Source organism: Lissotriton helveticus, chromosome 11 (assembly GCF_964261635.1).
Source record: "Lissotriton helveticus chromosome 11, aLisHel1.1, whole genome shotgun sequence".
In the NCBI taxonomy this organism is placed as follows: Eukaryota; Metazoa; Chordata; class Amphibia; order Caudata; family Salamandridae; genus Lissotriton; species Lissotriton helveticus.
This window is the reverse complement of record NC_136072.1, coordinates 114419567-114443092: the sequence shown is the minus strand read 5'-3', so window position 1 is coordinate 114443092 and position 23526 is coordinate 114419567. Positions and strand designations below refer to the sequence as shown.

General features: G+C 43.3%; 1 protein-coding gene across 1 annotated transcript in view; it reads right to left on the bottom strand.

The window, feature by feature from the left end:
* Nucleotides 1–2244: 2244 nt before the first annotated feature.
* Nucleotides 2245–23526, bottom strand: part of TTC14 (tetratricopeptide repeat domain 14) — a 71361-nt gene continuing 50079 nt past the window's right edge. The window contains exons 10-12 of the mRNA XM_078666499.1: nucleotides 8841–8958; nucleotides 6090–6196; nucleotides 2245–5039 (exon numbers count right to left, since the gene is read on the bottom strand). Of these exons, the coding sequence (XP_078522625.1) occupies nucleotides 4085–5039; nucleotides 6090–6196; nucleotides 8841–8958 (1180 nt within the window). The 3' untranslated portion in view covers nucleotides 2245–4084. The remainder of the gene's footprint in view (nucleotides 5040–6089; nucleotides 6197–8840; nucleotides 8959–23526) is intronic.

Below are 23526 nucleotides of genomic sequence, written 5' to 3'. Positions count from 1 at the left end.
GGGGTGAACCAGAGGGTGGCAGGGGTGAACCAGAGGGTGGCAGGGGTGAACCAGAGGGTGGCAGGGGTGAACCAGAGGGTGCTGTGCCCATACACGATCACATGGGTAACTTTGCCATGCAAGCGGCCCGCGAACATGCAAAAAGCCCGCGAACACGCAAAAAAGCCAGCGAACACGCAAAAAAACAAAAATCTGCAAATTCGCGGATTGCAAATTCGAATTCGCAGAACGCGAATTCGCAAATTTCGACCATACTTACTTGTCGGCACTGCAATGGGGTTGGCTCGAGGCCGAGCCGGAAGGTTTTCCTTTCGGTTTCATAGCCGGGCCAGAGAGTGGGCGTCTGAAATGTGTTGGCGGTGTCAACCTGAGCCCGAGGGCGGAGGTGTTACAGGAGCCTTTTGTTTGGAATTTGTTAGGAGAGGGGTCTCGATACTCACAGATCATTGAGCCGCGGTGTTGGTCTGGTCTTCGATGTCGGAGTCATCGGCCTCGGAGACGGAGATCTCTCCTTCATCAGCTTGCTGTTCTGGATGGAAATTGGGATCTGCTCCGAAGATGTCCGGAACTGAGCTGCTTTCGCTGGACATTTCGTGACGTCGAACCCGACGGTCACGGATGGTTTTCTTCAACCTGAAAGATGCACAGGCCTCACAGTTCTGGTCTTCGTGCTCCGGGGAGAGGCAGAGATTACAAGCCTCGTGTAAGTCTGTGTGTGGAACTTAGCACCACACCCAAGGCATTTTTCAAAAGGAGTCCTTTCCATTGACTGCTGGCGTGGTCGGCAAGGATAGGCCCAATGGCCCACATCGAAGATCTAGGTCAAGGATTTTATATTTTCTGAAGATGCACGTTGAAAGGGAAACGCGATCCAAACAATACCATCGAGTGGTGAGGGACCCGGGACGGTCACATATAAAAAATATTTGATCAACAATTTCATTTGTAAATAGCACGAGGAATACTTTTGGTTTCCCCCCCCCCTTATTTTAACTTTACAAAGAATTATAAATTGTCCGAAAAAACAAGTGTCAATCATGCTTTTTGTACAGGACTGTTGACACCGGGACTAGTATGTGTGTGTATGAGTTGCGGGATGAATGTATGGCCAAGAGTGTTTGACATTGAGAGCGTGTTGAATTTGTTGTGTATATTAATATTTCACTGTTGTACATAAATGTATATAGTTGGTTTGTATTTCCATGCACAAAACAAATATGTGGTAAAAATTGAATAATCTTTGAAGCAATAAAATTATATGTTGCAATCGATAAAGCAGGTTTCCATGTTACATTCATGACAACCATTTTTCAGATTTAAAGAAAATTGAAATTAAGGTTCTCAGCACTGGCAATTGTTTTGTTTCTTTAGTCAAGATCTAGAATATGACTGTTAGATTGAAAAACATGTAAAATTCAGTTGTGGATGTGTGCACTCCTGCATCTAGAGAATGTGTGCTTACGCCATTGTATAGCATCATTATGCTGTAGCAGTTGCAGTCATTCCAAATGTACAATGGAATACCTAGACTGTAGTTATGGGAAGGGCGTCTCATAGCGCTCCTGTTTTTGGCCCTTGTGAGTCCACCACATGTATTACTTCACCAACATGATCAGCATTAGCCTTCTGCCCCTTTTCTGATCTCTGTAAATCATTGCTATGGATGGCAAGAGCAGATATCACATTGAGTGTCTTTACCATGTTTTTGTCCCACATTCCCTTTAGAATATGGTAAAAAAAAAAAAAAAACTTCAGGTCACCACGCACCGAGGCCACAGTTTGGTTGTACATAATATGAGTATGCAGTTGCCAGTCAAGCCATGTGTTTTAAGCACATCATTGTCTTGTACACAATGGCTTATTTTTGTTCAACTGAAATAAAGGTTGCATACAGAAACTACCCAATTCTCTTAGTCTCATTCTACAACACACAATTTATATCTGAAGTGATTCTTCATTGGCTAGTGTTTATGCATGCCTACGCATAGGTCAATACAAGAATGAGCTAATGCATTGACATTTAACTTTTAAAAGGGCTAAATGGGCTACTGGATGAACCAACCACATACGCAACACCGAAAAAATAGCAAATCGGTGCACTTTTATTAAATAAATGAAAAAAAATACAGACCCTTTCGTTATAATTTATGAAATTAAGTAATACTGCCCTGTGACCAGGATGTACCTGATCACAGCTTATGTTGCCCCCAACCTAGTCATAAAATGACAGAAACAAACAGCAGGAACGTTTTCCAAACATTTTAATAATTATAGCACATCAACAGAAGCAAGTAGAATACAACCTTACTAATCAGGCACAGCCTTATATACTAAGGTTTTTTCTACTGTGTGTGTCCTAAAAGGTCCTTCATAAAAAGGTCTGTATGGAAGAAAAGACAAGTATGACAAATGCTTAACAAGTATTCAATTGTGGAGGCTAAAAAGAGGTTCATTTAAAGTGCAAAGTCTATCATTTGCTACTGAAAGACATTAAATACATTTGGGAGGCCAGACTAAAGTTACCTTAAACTGCATCAGTTTCAGAATTGATAACATCATTGTGGGAACAGGAAGAAAAGCTTTTGTTGATAAAAAAATAAAATATGAAAATCTAAACTAGACACATTTTGATTCTCACTAAGCTATCACAACAGATTGGAAGGGCAAATAAAAATTCTGTTGATTTTTTAAGTATTCCAATTATCAAGTATCTTGCTGCATGTATTTATTATGTGCAGGACTTTCTGATTTACTAGGATCTGGCAATAACACGCTACTTTCTCTCTCTCTTTTCTTTTAAATCACATCATCAATGCATTAATGGCCTTCTGGCGGGACTTGACAAGAGTCAAGCTACAGGATTGCAAGTAACAGAACAGGTAACAAGTGCAGAACAACAAGCAAAAAAACAGCAAAGATGTACACAATGTAGGCACCCTGAAATGGGAGTTTTTTTTAACTTTTTTTTTTAGTTTCAAATCTGGCAAGATTAAATTAATCTTTAACGATGAATGGTGAAATTACCTTGCATAAGGAAACAACTGCAGTAAGAAGCAGTTATGTAAAAACTGACTTACAAAACCAATATTACTCTAGGATGGAAGACAGGGAAGACTGAGGCACAAGAATACATTTTATAGGCGCACTATCATTCGCAAGCAGTACAACCACTCAAGTAAGAGGGTCCAGACCATGGTAATATTGAAAAAAAAGGTTCCTGTGAGTTGAGAGCTAAAAAAACTGCTGTACATGAGAGGGACCCAAAAATGGTAGCTGGGAGTACGAAACTCACAACACATTTGGAGAGAGGTATGCACTTTCATCTCAACAAACAACTGCTCTTGTAACAGCATGCTATATTCCTTTTCCACTGTCTTACAGCGCTAGGGTACCTTTGCAGTGTTTCACTAGTCCTGCACAAGTTAGAAGTGCCTCATTACTTAGAGGCCAAGCTCTCATATAGGCCCTTTAGCAATCTGTCTCAGTAAACCTTGGATAAAATAGGAACCAGACTTGCAAACAAGCTTCATTATTGTGCAAGGATGATGACACTAAACTATCAAAAGCCTTGAAGTACAATTACAATATGGTCACAAATTGATGTTCGCAACCCTGCTCTCTTCCTCCACACCCATCATCCTATCAAGTCATGAAGTTTTGACAAACCCAAAAAGAACAATTTTAATCAAATGAACCACCCTAGATACAGAACTGAGTGCATTATGTGGTCCTGGGCAAATGAACCTTCTGGGGGATTCACTGTCAAAGTTGTAAACCATGTAAACGCTACTAAACAAAATGCACTTAGATTCGTGGCAATGTTTCAACAATGTGATGAATTATTTTATTTGAAGCCTACATAGTAGGCAATGCAACTGAGGTCCATTTCTCAAAGGAAAGCAGGAAGCTGTTCTAATCCCATCAGATTTCTCATTTGATATTTTTGAACGTGTCTTTGAAAAACCTAGACATAAATTGACAAAATTACACTTGTGAAAGTTACATCTCACAGAAGGCCACAAAGGTAGCATAACCATTTCACTACATTAGAGGTCGCTAAGATTGCTTTCTTCAATCAAGTAGATCATTTGTCTTTAGACTTGCTCACTTTTTCTTTTTGAAATTCGGCTATCTGACTAAATATATTTAATAAATCTGGTGGCAATTTCTTGTTTACTGTACCAGCAGAATCCTTTTTCTCAATGGGCATGGTTCGGTCTTCAACTTCGCTACTTCTTACTCTTTCCCTAAAACTCCCATGACTGTCCAGATTCCCTCTGCTTTTTTCTTCATTCGGATTCAAACGATACCTACCATGCTTATCAGCTCTCCAGGGATCAACTGAGGCTGCCTGTTGGTTATTTTTGTTTCTTTCAGCACCTTTGTGGGTGTAGTCAGAGCTCCCTGAGGTAAAGTGCATTTCCTGTCGGGATTCTGACTTTCTGTGTGTTTCCTTCCTTTCCGACACTTCTTTATCATGCTTTACAGAATAGTAGGCTTTATTTTTCTCATCTGACCTTTGGTGAGATGAGCCTGTGGAGTCCCTTCTACTGGACAAAGATCTATCTCTTCTTGTCTGACTCTCAGATTTCCTGCTCCTAGTTTGAGATTTAGAACTGCAATAAGAATCTCTAGAATCTTCAGACCTACCTCCAGAGGCTTCCAAGATTTCAGTTGAGGATGAAGATAGTGAACGGTACCTTCCTTTCGCTTTCCCTTCTATCTTTTGACAATCTATCCTATCACGCTTCTGTAATATTTTTTCCATCTCATGCTTTCTATCTAGAAAAGAAGCTGAGGTGTTAGCAGGGGGTGGATACCACTCCTCTTTTAAACCGTCCTTGTCATGGGAAGAAACTTTAGAAGATGTCTTCTTTGAATGAGTGGAGGATTCGGATTGCTTTCTCCTTCGCTTTTTGTGTTTTCTGTGACCGGAAGAGGAGGAGGAGTGGGAGGAGCTGGAAGAAAATGACTCATTAGAGGAGGATTCACTTGATGTAGAAGATGATGAGGTTGACCTTTTTCTTTTTTTTTTCAACCTAAAAAGATTGGATTTACATGTGAGGAACGGGCAAAAAATAATGATTCAAGATTAGATATTTGACAAACATTCCTGATGGCCTCGAAACAGAGTACCTTCACAGGGCCATCTCCCGCACATGCCCATAACCTTCAATGCTATCCCACAAACATTATTGAAAAAACTGTTGAGTTTTGTCTGGTCATGCATTGAATTTTTTTTCACTTCATATTAACATCTTCTATTATCAGTTTAATTTATATAAACAAATATGTACAAGGTAAGAGTCCAGCTCAAACACAACAGATAAAGGTTCTGAGTTTTTTCCCCAATGGATAATATTTTTCTCTGCAGGGACAGTATCTGTGAAACGGCGACACCCTCAAGTTTTAGCCTTATTGGCAGTCTTGGGGTTTGGGCCAAATGGGTAGTGAAAGCAGGTTATTTCTACCCCTTGTCTTCAACGTAATTTTGAATCTGGCCTCTGGCATAAACCTCCCCTTGTGGGAACCATCCATGTCCCTGAGCACTGGCAGAGCTCCTACAGGATAGCATCACTAGCTGGGGAGAGCCTATGAAACTGAAATTGTGTGCCTCAATGCACTCAGGTTCAAATCTCAATGGAATATGTCATCATTTGGTGAATGCCCAAAATGGAAAAGATAGTAAAGGCACTAACACTGAAGTAGCATTGGGGAATATGAGAAGTAAATGATTGTCAACTAAGATGCTTTGTGTGCAATGGGGATCCACTAGATAAACACACAATCATACTCTCATTTTAGATGTTTTCTTTAGAAGATGGTGATCTGCTGGTCTTAAACCAAATTAGAAGCCTGAAAACTCACTTGTTTGAAGCACACACATAATAGGTGCTACGTAATACTTTGGGATTTCATCAATGTCAGCAGAAACTAAAGAAGGTATGTCCTCTAGCAAATATATTTTTACCTATCCATGCAGTGACAATTACAAAATAATTTCACTAGCAAATAAGCAACTGAACATACCTTGGTTCTTGATTAGTCCCCATTTGGGGTTTTAGTTAAAACTATAAAACAGGGTTTACCTTTTTTCTTCTTTTAAGAGCTTACGCAATTTCTCAGCACTTGTTTCTATTTTCCTTTCTTTGGGCTTCTCCTTCTCGGGTAGTTTCTCTTTTGTCTCCAGAGATTTCTTTTTCAAACCCAGAGATCACAACCATATGATTATTAAGCAACAGCGAAATTACAAATGATAATATCCAAGCCCCAAGCCGCCAAACCCCAAAAACCAAATATAATCACAGTTCATCCGGTTCCAAAATCAAAGTTCAAAGTTGAGCCAAAGAATTTGAAAAAAAGACAAAATAATCAGAATGGGTCGTATTGTAGTTCAAGATCCAGTAAAATAAAGCACAATCAATTGCATTGTAAACCGTGTCCCAAACAGCATTAAAGAGAATTCAATGGTTTACACACAGTAGGTGAACACACGAGATTAGGTAAGTAAATGCACAATAACAGTAAAAAAAAGAGGGTAAAAGAGATAATGAGTTTTAGCCAAAATTACAAAGAGGATATTAGTTTATACATTAAATGAAATGGGTGATAAATCCCAGTTTCAAATGCATTAGTTAGTAAAAGTGGAATTAAGATACAAACCAGTTTAACAGACCACAGTACCATTCAATGTGTGGTTCATGGTGAAAAAAATATAGATATATGGTCCAGGTCGTGATGAGCAGCAGCACGGCCACAGCAGCAACAGCCCAGTTCAAAGAAAATATACACAAGAAAAATATATCATCAGTATTACAGGAAAGCAGACAAAATTTACTGAAATATACAACAACTAACCAGTACTGTTTTAAGTAAGTATGAATGGCTTATGTGTGGAGATCTACATTCCGGTGCTGCACAGAAAAATACAGTGTGCGCTATCCCACAAGCTATCTGCTAAACACATATCACAATCCAAAACAACCGGGGTTGGCTCTAATCAGTAAGGCTGAGCCTAAATAATTAAACAACAGAACAGAAGTGCCAATACCGATCCTCTATTTGATATCTTATTCTATCAACCAACAAAATTCGCCTGATCAAAGACGGGAAATGCTATTCAATAGCTATTTTATTTTACAAAATACATTTTTGAAAGTACATTTATTTCAACTTTCAGCATATACTGTCGAGAAACAGAACATTTTATGTACAAAATGAAAAATGGGACACAGAACAGGGCAATAAAATCAACCATACATTCCAAAGTCAATCATATCACAGTCATACCACAAACATTCATACATTCATACCACAGTACTTAACCCAAATTGAATGAGGGTTAACCAATGGGCTAAGTATTCGGTCTGCTGCGTAAATAAAATAATTTTCACAGTAATTTGTGGAATACACATTAATTTTGATTTAAATCCAATGAATTATAAAGATTAAACAAACAATGGGTGTAGAATTCATAGCAGCTAGTGCGGCAACAGATCAACACTAGGGCAATACAAGAAGAGCAGACACTGGACGTAAGAGGGCCTACGTGTTTCGAATCCCTAGGAGTTGGGAGGGATTCTCATCAGGGCCAGATCGCTCAATATGGAAATTATCCAGTGAGATAGATTGAAGCATAGATGTCACCTCTGAATTACATGGTGGTGTGTCCTGGCGCATGACTTTTGGGCAGAAAAGGGTTACTAGCCGGAGAAATTGGCAAGCCGCGCTGAAAACAGGGATCTTTTTATTTTGCTTGAGTCGTATCACAAGTATGGCGGTTTTCTACTTGCTTCACAGAGCGAAGAGTCCTAATCTTCTTCACTATGTCCTGCGAGCATTCAACTCAGCACTACTTGCTCCACGCATGCGCGAGGAAGTAGTGCCGAGTTGAACGCTCGCAGGACTTGGTGAAGAAGATTAGGACTCTTCGCTCCGTGAAGCAAGTAGAAAACCGCCCTACTTGTGATACGACTCAAGCAAAATAAAAAGATCCCTGTTTTCAGCGCGGCTTGCCAATTTCTCCGGCTAGTAACACTTTTCTGCCCAAAAATCCCGCGCCAGAACTATAGCTTGGTATTAAAAGTAGTATTCACCTTCATTTAGCATCTAATAATGTGATCCAAAATCATCAGAACTTTTATCATATCATTTTTAGTTCTTAACACTGAGGACCTCAAGTTTATTTATACAAATGTTAGGAAAGCTGTAAGTGAGGGGAATGATGGACTTTTCTAACAAACAAAGTTGAAAATCATCTCGGTCGTAGTGAGGAGAGGCTAGGAGACTGATAAAAGATAGGAATATTGTACTTGAGATTTTATTTCTCTAAGTGAGGAAACAGAAGGAGTACAAAACAGTGCAATGCCTACATATTATTCAGTCACCTAGACTCTGTGGTTGAAGAACTGGTATAAGATGAAAGGTATTAAACACGCTTCCTGCGTTCTGCCCCTCTCTTTGGCTGGTGGTGCAAATATTGGTGGTTGTGTCTGAAACAATCGAATTAAAAATGCAGAGCTACATCGCATTTAGGTCTATGTATTTGGTTTTACACACTGAGCCTTTATTGGCTTGAGAGATTTGTTAAGGCACGAAAAGCAAGAAAACATAGGTTTACAGAAAACTTACAAGTAATGAATAAGTTTCATCTAAGAAAAAATATAGTGAACATGCAATTCAAACACAAATGTATAAATATAGAGAAATGGAAACATATAAACCAATCTTCAATATCGGACATTTTTTTTTAGACTAACATGTGGCAATCGACATTTCCGACATATATAGAATTTAAACAAATAACACAATACAACTATTACAAGAAAGTGAAGAATCACCTGCATATGTTGACGTAACTTCTGTAAAGCATCTTCCGCTTCTTGGAAGGTCTCGTCTATAGTCAAAGCCTTCTTGTAGTAACTCTCGGCATTTAACAGTTTATCTTCTTCCTCCAACCTGCATTTCACAACAAGGGCAGATTGCTACTAAACATTTACAGTTTGGTGCAATTTACTTTTGTATACTCATTCATTAAAGACTAATATTAATTCGAAACATTGATAAGTTTACTAATTGTGTAGTGTAGGAAAGTTGATTATTATTAGGTGGGGGTATTCACTGCCATCTAGTAATAATACTACAATCACCAATAGGTACAGTCAAGGCTAAATAAATGAATCCTTGCTCAATCCTTGGTAGCTTGGCCAATGAGCAATCAGGTTTAACTTAGGAGACCGGTATATGCAAAGCATTTAATATTACCATAACAGTAAATAAGAAAAAAAAAAAGCACAACTGTTAGACCCGGGATCCCTGGTTGGCTGAGGTAGGTACCTTAGGCCAAGTAGGGACGCTCGTTCCAACGTCAGGGAAAGGAAGGTTACCTTCTTAGATAGCCCCGCTCACCCCTCGGTAGCTTGGCACGCGCAGCCAGGCTTATCTTTGAGGCAAATGTGTAAAGTATTCGCAACCACACTCACAATAACCCAATGATGATACCACAAAGACTCCACACGAGTTTTATAAATAGAGTATAAACTTCATGTAAAAAGATATACGATAAGACCACATGATATAAAACCAACATATGAGGTTGTGTAATACTTCTCCTGGCCAGTTGTTAGGCCAGCCAGCCCTTGTAAGTTCTGGCGATGTCAATGAGCACTTCTAAACATTCTCCTATACTGCTAATATCATGTCATACAGTTCGTAATGCTAGAATTAGGCACTTTTGCAATGTAGAAATACTGTAATGCGTAACGCAACAACCAGGCGCTTTGCAAGGTAAAATAATGTAATGTGTAATACAACCACCAAATATGTTTTTCTGCGAAAACAAGGCAATGTGTATACACTAATCAGGTAATTAGTTATGCCGGAATAATGCAATGCACAATACGCTAATCAGGACGTTTGTTATCAGAAACAAGGCAATGAGTCATAAGACAATCAGGTAGTTTGTTAAACAGAAATTATGCAATGTGTGATACATCAGTCAGGTACTCTGTTCTGCAGAAATGGAATACTACGTAGTACACTCAGGCCCCGATCACCGGGCCTTAGGCGGCCTCTCCTTCGGACCTTCAGTTAGCCTCTCACAGTTGCCCCCGACACAGTACGATGTAATCCCAAAGTGCAGCTTTGCACTCCGGCCCCTGTACCGCCACTCCCTTGGCAATAAGGGCTGCGATACAAGCCGAAGCAGAGGTTTGCGCTGCCAACACGAGAGAGAGGCCGAGAGCGTCTCCCTCCGAGCCCGCACCCCGCCCCAGGAGTCGACACACGTTACCTGGGGGGGAGCGAACCCACTCTCCTCTCCTCGTCCAGCGGCTGGGTCTCCAATGCAGTTTTGTGACACGGCAACGGCGGCTCTGGCTGGCAACTCAGCTCCTCCGGGACTACCGGTCCGTGACGCTTCACTTACGAAGATCTCAGGCTGCCACAAAGCACACGCATACAGCGTCGCTGAGTCTTCCTTCACTCTGGGTGCACGATCACGGGTCACTCCACACACAGGTCCCAGGGTGCACGAAGCTCACGCACACAGCGTTGCTGAGACTCCGGTGCACACGATAACACAGCAAATCCTCACGGAAGTCTCCCGGTGCACAACGCACCTGCACACAGCTGCGATGAGACTCACTTGGATTCTGGTGCACACAATAACAAGGCAAATCCTCACGAAGGTCTCGCAGTGCACAACGCAGTGATGAAACTCACTTGGATTCCGGTGCACACGATCACTGGACAATCCTCACAACGGGGTTCAGGCTGCACAAAGCACAAGCACACCGCGTCGCTGATCCTTGCTTGGATTCCAAGTGCCCACGATCAAGGGCCGTTCCTCCTGAAGGTCTCAGCTGCAGAAAGCACATGCACACAGCATCGCTGAGACTCCCTTGGACTCCAGGCGCCCACGATCACAGGGCAGTTCTTACCGAGGGTCTCAGACTGAAAAAGGCACACTCACACAGCGCCGCCGAGACTCTCCTGGAAACATTTGTGTTCCTTTGTTTCCGATCAAGGAGCCACCTCACCTCAGGCCCTTGGGGATAAGTTACTTCGGAACACAGCACACAGCAAAGTCCCTTTAGCCTTTCTTTGGTTAAAACAGCAAACTGCAGGTCAGCCCCAGAACACACAGCAAGGGTCAGTCCTAGCCTTCAGTATCTTCAGTTGTTTCTTCCTTGGCAAAGGTCCTCTTGACAATGAAGTAGCTCCAGTCTTGTTCACACTTGATCAAGCCATTCTCCAAAGTTCAGGGGCTACAGCTCTCATAGTTATACCCCTCAATGTCTTTGAAGTTTTTGTGTTTCAGGGGGCACTGACCCCTGTTCAAACCAGTTTGCAGTGCCACCCTGCCAGTGGCACCTCTCTTCCTTTGATTAGTGTGGGTCTGAATTCTCAATCACTCGGCAGGATTTGAGCCCATTATTTTATAGCAGCAACCCAGGCCTCTTCACCTCTAAGGGCTTCTCCTCCCCCTACACTCCAGATACAGGTCAGCCTGTTGCTATCTCACCTCCTTCCCTGGGTCAAGACATTCCCCAGATCCTATCGCTTTCAAATTCAGACAGTCAATCCACAGCCAGGCAGCGACACACAGAAATGTTAGAGCACAAAAACTCAGCCACTTCTTAAAGAGTGGCTTCTGAACACAATGCAAAAACCACCTTCATAAAAAGATGTGTTATTACATTGCGAGTTCAGGCATACTAAACTTCACCTTTCCATCTTAAGCCTTTGGGAAGACAGGCTGTAAAACATATTACATAGCCTTCCTATTCTATCCCATGGGCAAGATGGCCTTTCAACAGTGAAAAACAAAAATGGAGATTATTTCACTGTCAAGATATGGCACACACCGTAGTACATGTCCTACCTTTCACATGCACTGCACCCTGCCCAGGGGGTACCCTAGACCTACCATAGGGGTGTCTGATGTGCATAAAAAGGAAAGGGTAAGGTATGGCAAGTAAGTGCACTAGACAGAACAACATGGCAGTTTAACAAACTGCGCGCAGGCCCTGCAATGGCAGGCCTAAATTCCCTTTTTAGGTCTCGCGTGCCGTGGCAGCGCAAAGCGCTGCTAAGATTTATTGTCGATAAGGAGTTTCAGTAGAGGGCTTGAAGCCCCACCCACATGTATGCTAAACGGTGGCCTGCCATTGGAAGGAAAATGCTACTTACCAGTATGAATCTGTTCTTGGCATGTAGAGCTGCAGAGTTGTACACTACGCATAGATCGCCACCTAGTGTTGGGCCCGGATGTTTGCAGTTTGTTGTTGTCCAGAAAAGTTTTTGGGAAGTCACGAGATAGGTGACTCCTCCTTAGGACCACATTGCGCATGGGCATCAGCTCCATCCCCAGATTGTTTTTCACCATTAGGGAAATGATGGGGCTTTGCAAGTACAGGAAGGATGCCCGTGTAATTTGTATCTAATTAAGATAATACTAGAACAGACAAGGGTAGCCGGGGAGCGGGTGGGCGTGTACAACTCTGCAGCTCTACATGCCAAGAACAGATGTATACTGGTAAGTAGCATTTTCCGTTCGAGCCATATGAGCTGCGGATTGTATAGCAGTACCCACTCTTAGCGGCAACCATCTCTATCTGTTGCAGTAGTTTGGAATAATGTTTTGAGAACAGCCTGGCCCACATTAGCTTGTTGTTTTGTTTGCACATTTACACAATAGTGTTTTGTGAATGTGTGCGGTGTAGCCCATATGGCTGCTCTGCAGATGTCGTCTAGGGGAATGTTCCCTAAAAATGCCATTGAAGCCCCTATCTTTCTGGTAAAATGGGCTTTAGGAGGAACAGATAGCGTATGTTTAGCTTTGTGATAGCAAATTTGTATGCATTTGACAATCCATCTAGCTATTCCAGATTTTGAAACGTGATTGACCGGGTGTGGTGGTGAGAAAGACACAAAAAGTTGTTTTGTTTTACGAAAGGGTTGTGTTCTTTTTATGTAGTATAGCAACGCTCTTTTGACATCTAAAGTGTGAAGAGCTCTTTCTGCTACTGACTGTGGTTGCGAGAAGAAAACGGGCAGTTCCACAGATTGATTGAGATGGAATGGAGAAATGACTTTAGGCAGGAATTTTGGATTGGTACGCAGAACAACCTTATTTTGATGCATTTGCAAAAAGGGTTCTTGAATGGTTAGTGCTTGTAAATCACTAACTCTGCGCAGGGAGGTAATAGCTACTAGGAACGCAACTTTCCAGGTTAAAAATTGTAATTCACATTTGTGCAGGGGTTCGAAGGGAGGCCCCATTAGCCATGTGATAACGACGTTTAAAATTCCATACACTCTGGGAGGAATTATTCTTTTAAGGCCTTCCATAAAGGCTTTAATGGCAGACACGCTGAACAGAGCTAGATGTTGTCTGTTTTGCAGATATGCTGCTATTGCAGCAAGATGTAGTCTAATAGACGTGTAGGCTAAGTTACATCTTTGAAGATGCAGTAAGTGACCTATGATGTGTTGAATAGCCACATCTAAAGGATTAATGTCGTTGTTATGACAATAAATTACAAATCGTTTCCACTTGGCTGCATAAAATGCCCTAGTGGTAGGACGTCTAGCTTCTTTAATGATATTCATGCAGTCTGGAGGAAGGTTCAGATTTCCAAATTCTAGGACTTCAGGAGCCAGATCGCAAGGTTGAGTTGAGCTGGGTCCGGGTCTCTGATCTCTCCACGGTTCTGTGTTAAGAGGTGTGGAGAGAGGTTCAGTTTGGTGTGGTACCACAGACAGTTGTAGCAGTGTGGTGTACCACGGTTGTCTGGCCCACGTTGGAGCAACTAGGATGAGGGTTAGAGAATGCTGCTGTGGTTTGCGTACTACTAGTGGCATGAGTGGTAGAGGTGGAAAAACATACGCAAATGTGTTTGACCAATTCATCCATATCGCATTGCCTTTGGACAGTGGGTGTGGATATCTGGCGGCGAAGCTTGGGCATTTTGCGTTTGTGGGTGGCAAAGAGGTCTATCTGAGGTTGTCCCCACCTCTGAAAGAATGGCAGAAGAACTTGCGTATGAAGTTCCCACTCGTGGGTCTGTTGTGTTTGACGACTTAACAGATCCGCTATGGTATTTTGTACTTCTGGGACATGTTGGGCTAGAAGGAATATGTTCTGAGGTATGGCCCACCTCCATATTTCTTGTGCTAGTTGAGATAGTTGCAGGGAGTGTGTGCCTCCTTGCTTCTGTATGTAATACATTGCTGTCATGTTGTCCGTGCGGACTAACACAGCTTTGTTTTCTACTTGCTTCTGGAAAGCTTTTAGTGCTAGGAATACTGCTAGTAACTCCAAGGGATTGATGTGGAGTAACTTTTGTTGCGGTGTCCACCTGCCTTGCATGGTGTGTTGCAGTAGGTGGGCTCCCCAGCCAGAGAGCGATGCGTCCGCAGTCAAGATTATTTGGGGAACTGGCTCTAGGAACGGTCGTCCTTTGGCAAGGTTCTTGGTGTTCCACCACTGCAGAGATCGATGAGTTCGACCGTCTACCAACACTAGTTCTGTTAATTGACCGTGAGCCTGGTTCCATTGACGTGATAAGCAATCTTGTAGCGGACGCATTTGAAGTCTTGCATGGGGCACTATGAAGATGCAAGAGGCCATCATCCCTATGAGTTGCATGAACACTCGTGCTGGGAGGGAGTGTTGTAGCTGAAACTTTGCTAGGAGAGTTTGCATGCTGGCTATCCTTGCTGGGGTGGGATAAGCCAGTGCTGTTGAGGTGTTTATTGTGGCACCTAGGTACTGTTGTACTTTGGATGGCTGTAGATGAGCCTTGGTGTGGTTTATTGTGAACCCCAAGTTGTGGAACAGGTGGATGGTTGTATGAGTGTGTTTTACGCATGGATTGTGTGAGCTGGCTTTTATGAGCCAGTCGTCGAGGTATGGGAAGACATGGATGTGCTGTCTTCTTAGATGCGCTGCCACCACTGCCAAGCACTTGGTGAAGACCCTTGGTGCTGTTGTGACTCCGAATGGGAGTACTTTGTACTGGAAGTGCTGCCAGTCTATTACAAACCTGAGATACTTCCTGTGAGCTTTGTGAATGGGAATGTGGAAGTATGCGTCCTTGAGGTCTAGAGTAGCCAGGAAGTCGTTTTGTGACAAGAGAGGAAGGACTTGCTGGAGTATGACCATGTGAAAATGGTCTTACTGTATATATATGTTTAGCAGTCTGTGGTCTAGAATAGGCCTTAGAGAGCCGTCCTTCTTTGGGATTAGAAAATATAGAGAGTAAACCTCCTTGTTTTGCTGGTGCAGAGGAACTAGTTCTATTGCATTTTTTTCTAGCAGAGATACCACTTCTTGCTTTAAGAGTGACAGATGTTCTTGTGACATTGGACGCTGTTTGGGTGGTATGTTTTGGGGGGGGTAGATGTTAATTCTAGACAGTAACCTAAGTGAATAATTTGTTGCACCCACCTGTCTGATGTGATGTTGGTGAATGTGGATTGGCCAGGGGTCTTGTAGGAAGAGGAGGGACTTTCTGAGGAGTAGCCTCTTGTGTTGCCTCTGTACGATGAGCGACGAAAAGAACGTCTGGGAGCTTACTGCTGCAAGGCTTCCATCGATTTTGCAGTGTCTGGGTCTTTTTTTATTTTTACCAAAGACACATCAACATTTGGGCCAAATAAATGTGTTTCATCAAATGGCTGATTAAGTATAGAGTTTTGCACCTCAGGTTTAAAACCTGAAATGCGTAGCCAGGCATGTCTGCGAAGTAAAATGTTGGTATTGATTGCCCTTGAGGCAGTATCTGCAGCGTCTAGGGCACAACGGATGGAAGTATTAGTCATATTTTTTCCTTCCTGTATAAGTTCATTAGCCCTGTTTTTGTATATGTCTGGTAAATGCTGCATTAGGGACTCTAGTTCGTCGTAATGTGCCCTGTCATATCTTGCCAGCATGGCTTGAGTGTTGGCAATGCGCCAGATGCTAGCTGCTTGTGCCGCAGTTCTCTTGCCAGAAGTTTAGATTCTTTGTCTGGTTGTGAGGCTTCACCGGTTTGGGAATTAGCACGTTTACATGCATTGGATACCACCAAAGAATCTAATTGTGCCGGGCCTTTAATATAAGCTGGGTCTGCAGGGGCAGCTTTATATTTTTTCTCAATGCAGGGATTGAGGACCCTAGCTCTAACGGGGTCTTTAAAGACCTCTGTTGCATGCTTGATGACGGCCTTAAACATTGGCAAGATGGCCGTAGACCTTTGTGTTGTGTCAAAAGTGTTTAATAGGAAGTCTTCCTCCACTGCATCAGTGTGTAAGCCCCCCGTGATATTGTGCAGCTCTCTGGACTAACAGATTAAAACCTATGGTGTCCTCTGGTGGGGAAGGTCTGGAAGGATAGACATCATCCTGTGGGACATAGGGCACATCAGGGGTGTTGTAATCATCCCATGGATTAGGTGACTGCGGGGGACTATTAGTGTGTGGTGGGTAATGTGCACCCCCACCTTCATAATCAGAGTCTGTGAGTACATCATCGTCTGGGTTAGGACATGGTGTAGGTGAATGCTGTGGTGGAGGAGGTGTATGAGTAGGAACAGCATGGGGAGGTGGAGGAGAAGGGAGCCTTAACGGAGAGGTTGCAATTTCTCTTCTTTGCAGGGGGAGGAGGTGCTGGCACCTCAAGTGGTCTCTTCTTGGAGCCAAGAGTAAATTGTCCACTTTTGGGATCTTTTACAAGGGTTTTTTGTTGTGGATCCGGTGTAAAAAGCTTTTGTGAGCTTGATGAATCCTTTGGCGTCTAAATGTTTGGCTCCGTAGGTTTTTTTAGGCATTGAGTCGGCAGTTGGCTTATGAGTGTGCCCTTTCGAAGTGTCTTTAATGGGAACCTGTTTTTTCGGTTTCGAGGGTTTTTTCGGCTCCGATGCGTGAGAGTCTGGAGCTTTGGTTGATTTTTTACTTGGCTCCGAGTGCGGTTTCGGTGTCGAACCGCTGCCAGTCTTCGGCGCCGTATGCTTGGGTGTCGAAGCAACGGTCTAGGTGGAAGAGGAAGATGGCTTTTTCTTTGGTGTCGATACTGGGTCAGCACCGGAAGTAGGCTGGCTAGAGCCCGAGCCGCCTGAAGGCTTTATGGTATTCTTTGCCGAGCCCGAAGGCGAGGCGTTAGAAGCAGTCTCTCGGTGTGCACACGAGGCCGAAGGCGAGGGTGTGACCGAAGCCTTTTTAGATGGTGTCAAGGAAAGGGTGGGGTCGACGGTCTTACTTACGACCCGTTGAGCTGGCGTGACCTCCTCGACGTCAGAGTCTTCGGCATCTGATGATCCGATACTCTCTTCGGCGTGCTGGTGTTCTGGCACGTTGACGCCCTCCTCGAAGATGTCGTCGGGAATCGGAGCTGACGAGCGAGCCATAGTTCTTCGAGCTCGTCGATCCCAGATCGTCTTCTTGGAGCGGAATGAGGCACACGTCGAACAGTCTTTGACCTCGTGCTCCGGGGGAAAGGCACAGGTTGCACACCTCATGTAGGTCGACCCACATTAAGGACACTTCTTGAATGGCGTCCTTTCCATGAGCCAGAAAGTGAGGCCTAGGTAGGCCAGAAGGCCTTTGTCGACGACCGGAATCGAAAGTTTCTTAGTTAGTTGAGAATCGCGTGGTAGAACTAGACAATACCGTCGAACTAGGCGAGGCTCGCAAGAGATACATCCGAGCCCGATGGCGGAAAAAACCAATCTGGGGATGGAGCCGATGCCCATGCGCAATGTGGTCCAAAGTAGGAGTCACCCATCTCGTGACTGCCAAAGAACTTTTCAGGACAACAACAAACTGCAAGCATCCGGGGCCATAACTAGGTGGCGATCTATGCATAGTGTACAATCTGCAGCTCATATGCCTCGAACATGAGGGTTTTCTTTAGACGCCCTTTGGCCTGCGAGCCGGACTGGCTCTCCTGCTTTAAATCTGTCGCAAAGCACTTTCTTATCTTTATGTGGCTATGTGTTTCTCATGGCCCCATAAAGACAAGAGATCGAAGCTTGTTTTTATTATCTTCTCGGTGCACACAAAGCCTGGGAACAGCACGTTCCGGCCCCTAAGTACCCCGGTCACCGCATTCATGTGACCAGTGCCTCCCAGCAACACACAGACATCCCCCGTCCAGGCTCCATACGCAGCTAGTAATCATTTTTTTCATACCCTCGGTGCACACAAAGCCTCGCTGATTGCTCTTTTGAATTTGTTAATGACCTGCATACGCAGTCACAGCAGTGCTTGTTTTGAGAGGCGGGAAGGCAAGGGAGTTTGCTTCTCTTGGTGAGTGAGGTGCTTCGAAAGAGGTGGGTGTTTCAACGGGGGCTGCACAAGGCGCTTTATTTTGGGCAGGTCGGTGTAGTATTCTCACTCCATCCTCTTTTCTCAGGCGAATCGGGCATTTTGCTCTTAGAAGAGGTATTGGGGTTTCGCATCTCCTTAAGGCGTTGCATTTTGCATTTGATACTCTATTCCTGTTCGTGGGACTGTGGAGTTTTTCACCTTTACGTTCGTAGGTTTGCTGGAACCGAGGGTTTGTTTGAGAGACTGGTATGAGATCAAACTTTTCCTAAAAATATCGATCCCAAGGAATTTAGTGTTATTTCCTATGGACAGTAGGATGTCGAGCCCCTCCTCCTCCTGTTTTCTACCAAAGAGAGCACTGCACCAGGAAACCGTTGGGACGCGACAGGTACAAAAGCTTATCACAATGTGGGAAAATAGGTTGTCTTTTATTACCCTGGTGTACATTACCCACTTCTATTTAAGTATATAGTTGCACAGGAAATACACTCTAACCACAAACTGCGTTACTATACAACAGTGAAAGAGCGCCCATATATATTCACTGTAATGGTCTGATCCTCATGTAAAGCACTCTGATACCTCCGGGTCTAGCCAGCGCTGTATAAAACTTCACAAACAAATAAATACAAATAAAATAAATATTATTAGTAATTCACGATGTAGCTCTACATGGATGCAGCTCAACACAGCCAAAAACGACTCAACCAAAGCGATGCATTTTTTTAAAATAGTTTTTTACTATGGACCCCCTTCCCCAGCCAGCCAATCTATTTTTTTTAATGTTACATATTTAGCCCTTGGTTTTTTTAGGCCGCAGAATTTGGTAAAAAGACCACAAAAATGGGTGGTTCAATGTAGTCTTGCTTTCTATGTGTTAAACTGGAGTAGTAAGTGACTCGCCATCATGAGCGCTGCCACGTCTTGCTGTTCTTAGCATAATGGGTGCCACTCACTGTGCTGGGATTCTTTATAACCACCTAAGCATGTCTTAACCGAAACTCCTCCTTGCGTGTGCAGCGGCTGCTGTGACCTTCCTCGTCTATGGTGTTCAACGTAAAGTTGCCGGTGTGTGTTAGCACAGGTCGTTTAACCAGTAGAAAATGGTTGGTTGATCTGCGTAAATGCGAGACCTATTGCATTGCAAATGCTTGTTAAGGCTACTTGTGTGGGTGGCACAAATATTGCAGCAGGCCCACTAGTAGCAGTTGCATTACCAGCCGTGGTACACATAGTGCACTTTACTAGGGACTTCACTAAGTAAAGCAAAACATACCAATCATGGACAACCAATTACCATTACACTTTATACAGGGAACACTGGCACTTTGACACTGTTTAGCAGTGGCAGAGCGTCCAAAGCATCCAAGTTGGCAATACCATGTCAGAAAAAGGGTCTAGGGGAAAGCAAAAAGTTTAGGTACTTTAGCCAAAAAGGGCCAAGTCCAACAACAACACAATAAAAATCCAACACCAATTTAGAAAGACAGAGAATGTTTTTATCTTAAAAGTGACACCAAAACAACAAACATCTAATGTACAGAATCAGAGATGTGCATTACTAAAGATTTAATTTTAAAAAATTGCATTCTAGTGCCAAAAAGCTTTAAAGTGCCACTTGCTGCTATCTGGTTGCGCTGGTTCAGGATTAAATAAAGTTTTAGGCCAACCGCGATAAAACACGGGGTAAGATAAGTTGAGTGTTGATTTCATATTTTTCTTGGAGCTTTTCTCTCGTTGACGGGCTCGTTGGTGGGTCCTCAGGCATCTCTGATCCAAAGTTAGAATTGACGACTGTGGCCTGCTGCAGTGTGATGCCTCGGGAAGTCTTTGTCCTAGACTTTGACGGCAAGGAGCTCTGGAACTTTCAGCTGGACAAACCAGTGTGAGTCTCCCTATGGAGCTTTTCAGCAAAACTTGGGAGAAAGTTTCCAAACTTTCAGATCTCGTTCCTTGTTGGTTTGTTTGGGGAGAGAAGTGTTCAGCAGCACCAGTCAGAGGGTTCAGAGATTCTGAATTGCCTCTTGGGGGCTAGGTCTCAATCTCCCACAAAGCACCTTCACAGTCCAGGAAAAATACAGTTGCAACTAGTGAGCTGGGATGCTCCTCTCTTTGGGCTTGCAGGTGACATCTTACAGCTCTGTTGTTACCTGTTGCTGATCAGGGAGTCCACTCCTTTTCCTTTGAGTCAGGGACAGTCCTTTCTTTGTGGAGCCTTGAGAGTGCAGCAGGACCTTTTGAGTGCAAGCCTTCTGTGGTGCAGTCCAAGGGTCCAATAGACCTCTAACATGTTTTATTTGTTCCAGGCAGTGTTCTGAGGAGCTTTCCCAAATGTATCCTCCATTCTGGGCCGTCAAGGTGGGGGCGGTGCAGAAGTGGGGACACCACAATCGAGAGGGGTAACTCTACACTCTCTTTCCAGCCCCTCTAATCCAATTAGCTGGCTGGGGATCAAGGAAGTAGGGGCTGGCCTGGGTCTTGTAACAACTGTTCTCTTGCCTTTGAAGTCCACCTTACACTCCAGCTCTTTCCTCGCTCTGGCTTCTCCAGGAAGCCAATCTCCTCCCACTAAATTGCTATATTGTTTCAGCCCCACGCCTCTTCACATCTACTCAGTGAGCAGCTTGGGTCAGGCTGTCAAAGGCTAGCCAAGCAGAAGAGGCTGCTAAAGGATTGATTTAGGTAAATTCAAGACAGTAGGTTATAAAACTACTTTCCTATAATAGTTAAAATAAATCCAACCATGGCAAGTTTTTGGATTTATTGTTACCATTATTGTGATACTTTGAATGATATTGCTAGCTAGCTCCCAAGAAAAGGTAGACGTTATTAAGTTTAATAAAGCCCTACTATGTTAGCCTATGGGGCTAGCAGCACCTCAATATGGAAAAATGACTTTGGCTGTTTTTCCTTACCAGAGAATGTAAAACATGTTTTATATTGTACCTACTTTTCATAACAATGCACCCTATCCTTGGGGCACCTAGGGCAGAACCTAGGGGTGATTTATATTTAATAAAAAGGTAGTCATTGACGTTGGAAGTACTTTTAATTCCAAAGTCTAAGTGAGACACAGCTTTAATTTAAAACCAGCCATCAAGGAAGAACCGGTTTTTAAAATGACACCAGGCACCACAGCAGAGCACACACAAGTGGATTAAGTCCACTGGGGTCTATAAACCTATATGCCCTACCATATACCAGGGACTTATAGGTAGGTTGTCTTTGCCAATTAGAATTATACCAATTACTATATGCCATTAGAAGACAGAGCACTGGGCGAGGTTAGCAGAGCCCAAGGCACTTTCAGAGTCGGTAACCACCAGCATCAGTCAAAAAATGATGGTGATCAGGGCTAAAAGGATGATTTTCCTACATGTAGCAATGTGGCAACAGAACAATGTGGGTGGGGGCATGTTGGAACATTTGCAAGTGTGTAAAGCTCCCTAGCAGTCACCCATGTAACACCACATGAAGGAACCACACACTCTGTAAAGGTCAAATGCGCTCATTTAGTTGAGCTCTCAAACTATGTAAATGTGTTCCTCCAGCACAAAATATGAATATTTACAAACAAATGTAGTCCAGAATAATTGACAAGTAGTGAGTCAATTCTGTACCCAAAAAAAAGAACGAGCTTGCTAATACGGTATTCAACTGTCATTCATGTAATTTAACTGACATCTCAAAGGAGAACCATCTTACTAGAAAAGGGGGGGGAACAGGAGCGCTTATAGGTTCAGCATACATGCTCCTATGCGATCAATTCTATAACAAGAGTATGCAGTTCCTCCCAAGAGAGGGGGAAAGAGGTCTGACAGACACTAGGGGAGGGGGAGCCCCTCACACACCCGGATGGGTATCATGCTTCATCATAGGGAGTGCTCCTCATCGGGCCAGCGCTGCAATGCCAGACGGGCACCCACAAGGGGGCTCTTTGTCAGAGATCTTTATGCCAAAAGCTCTATGTGAAGTGTGGGTGTAGAGTGGTATGTGAAAGTGAATGTATAAAGGAAAGTGTGTGTTAAAATAGACTAAGTAGTCCTTTAAAAGGGATTTTTAATAGGAGAGTCTACTTGTCTGTTTTAAAACGTGGTGGCTATCACCAGACACAATGATCTATGATCGCTTTTAGTAAAAGGTCAACGTGTTTCTTGCAATTGGATAGTCAATGATGATCAGTTGGCAATTCTACAGGACAAAACATTTTCCTAATCTACACAGTGGTTGGTATCAGTTCATATGAAATGATCTCCAATCACAAATGACCTAGATGTGGTGAAGTATTTGATACCTTGACATTGTTTTCTTGTAATAGGAGAAGCCGACCCAATTAGGGCACCAATTTGGTTTCCTCTAGTGGGAGTAGTGGAAGCGCTAATTTAGCAGGAAAGTCCTACCCCAACACTGCTGCCTCAGGAATCTTAAATTCCGGATCCAGAGCAGGACCGCAGTAGGTACAATGGCAGGCGAGACGGACAACCTTGATAAAAGTGTGACTATAGACGCCGCTTCGCACTGGATCCATTTTGCCCTAATTAGCAGCAACACAAATACTACAAAAAGTTGGGGGGAAATTGTAAGTTACGAAAAAAACACCTCATGCACGCATGCCTTATTGAGTGTGTTTTCACTGTATAGGGTCTTGTCCCTAGCACCTTGGTCCTGGAGAAAGACACTGTGACTCAATCAGCACGCATTATTAGCTGAAACATGTCGACCAAACACCAGGATATGAGAGATCACTATTTTTAACCCAACCCAAGAAATCCACTATTAAAATATATCCCTCAAGTGTGGATAACCTGGAGGTAGTTTTAAAACTCACTCAAATTCACCACATCACAAAAAAGAAACCAGCTCCGCTGTACCCAGGCATCGTAGCACACCTAAGATGCACGCAGCATCTTAGGTGGGAACCTGATGATGAAGCATGCCACTAATAAGTTGGTGGGTTCTTTTAAAAAACCTAATGTTTATTTCTGAGATGTCAGTTTAATGACATTTGAATGGAATGGTAGCAAGCTTGTTCTTTTTGTTGGCTACATTAAATAAGGTTAGGATGGGTTTTCTGGTCTCTTCTCACTCTCTCTTTTGTTTAGAGTGATTCATTATTGTACACATATGTACAAGTAATGCAGAAGAAAAACACTCAAGAAGAAAAAAATATTCCCCATTCATTAGTCGCCAACAGTTAGTAGCTCCAACCCTTTT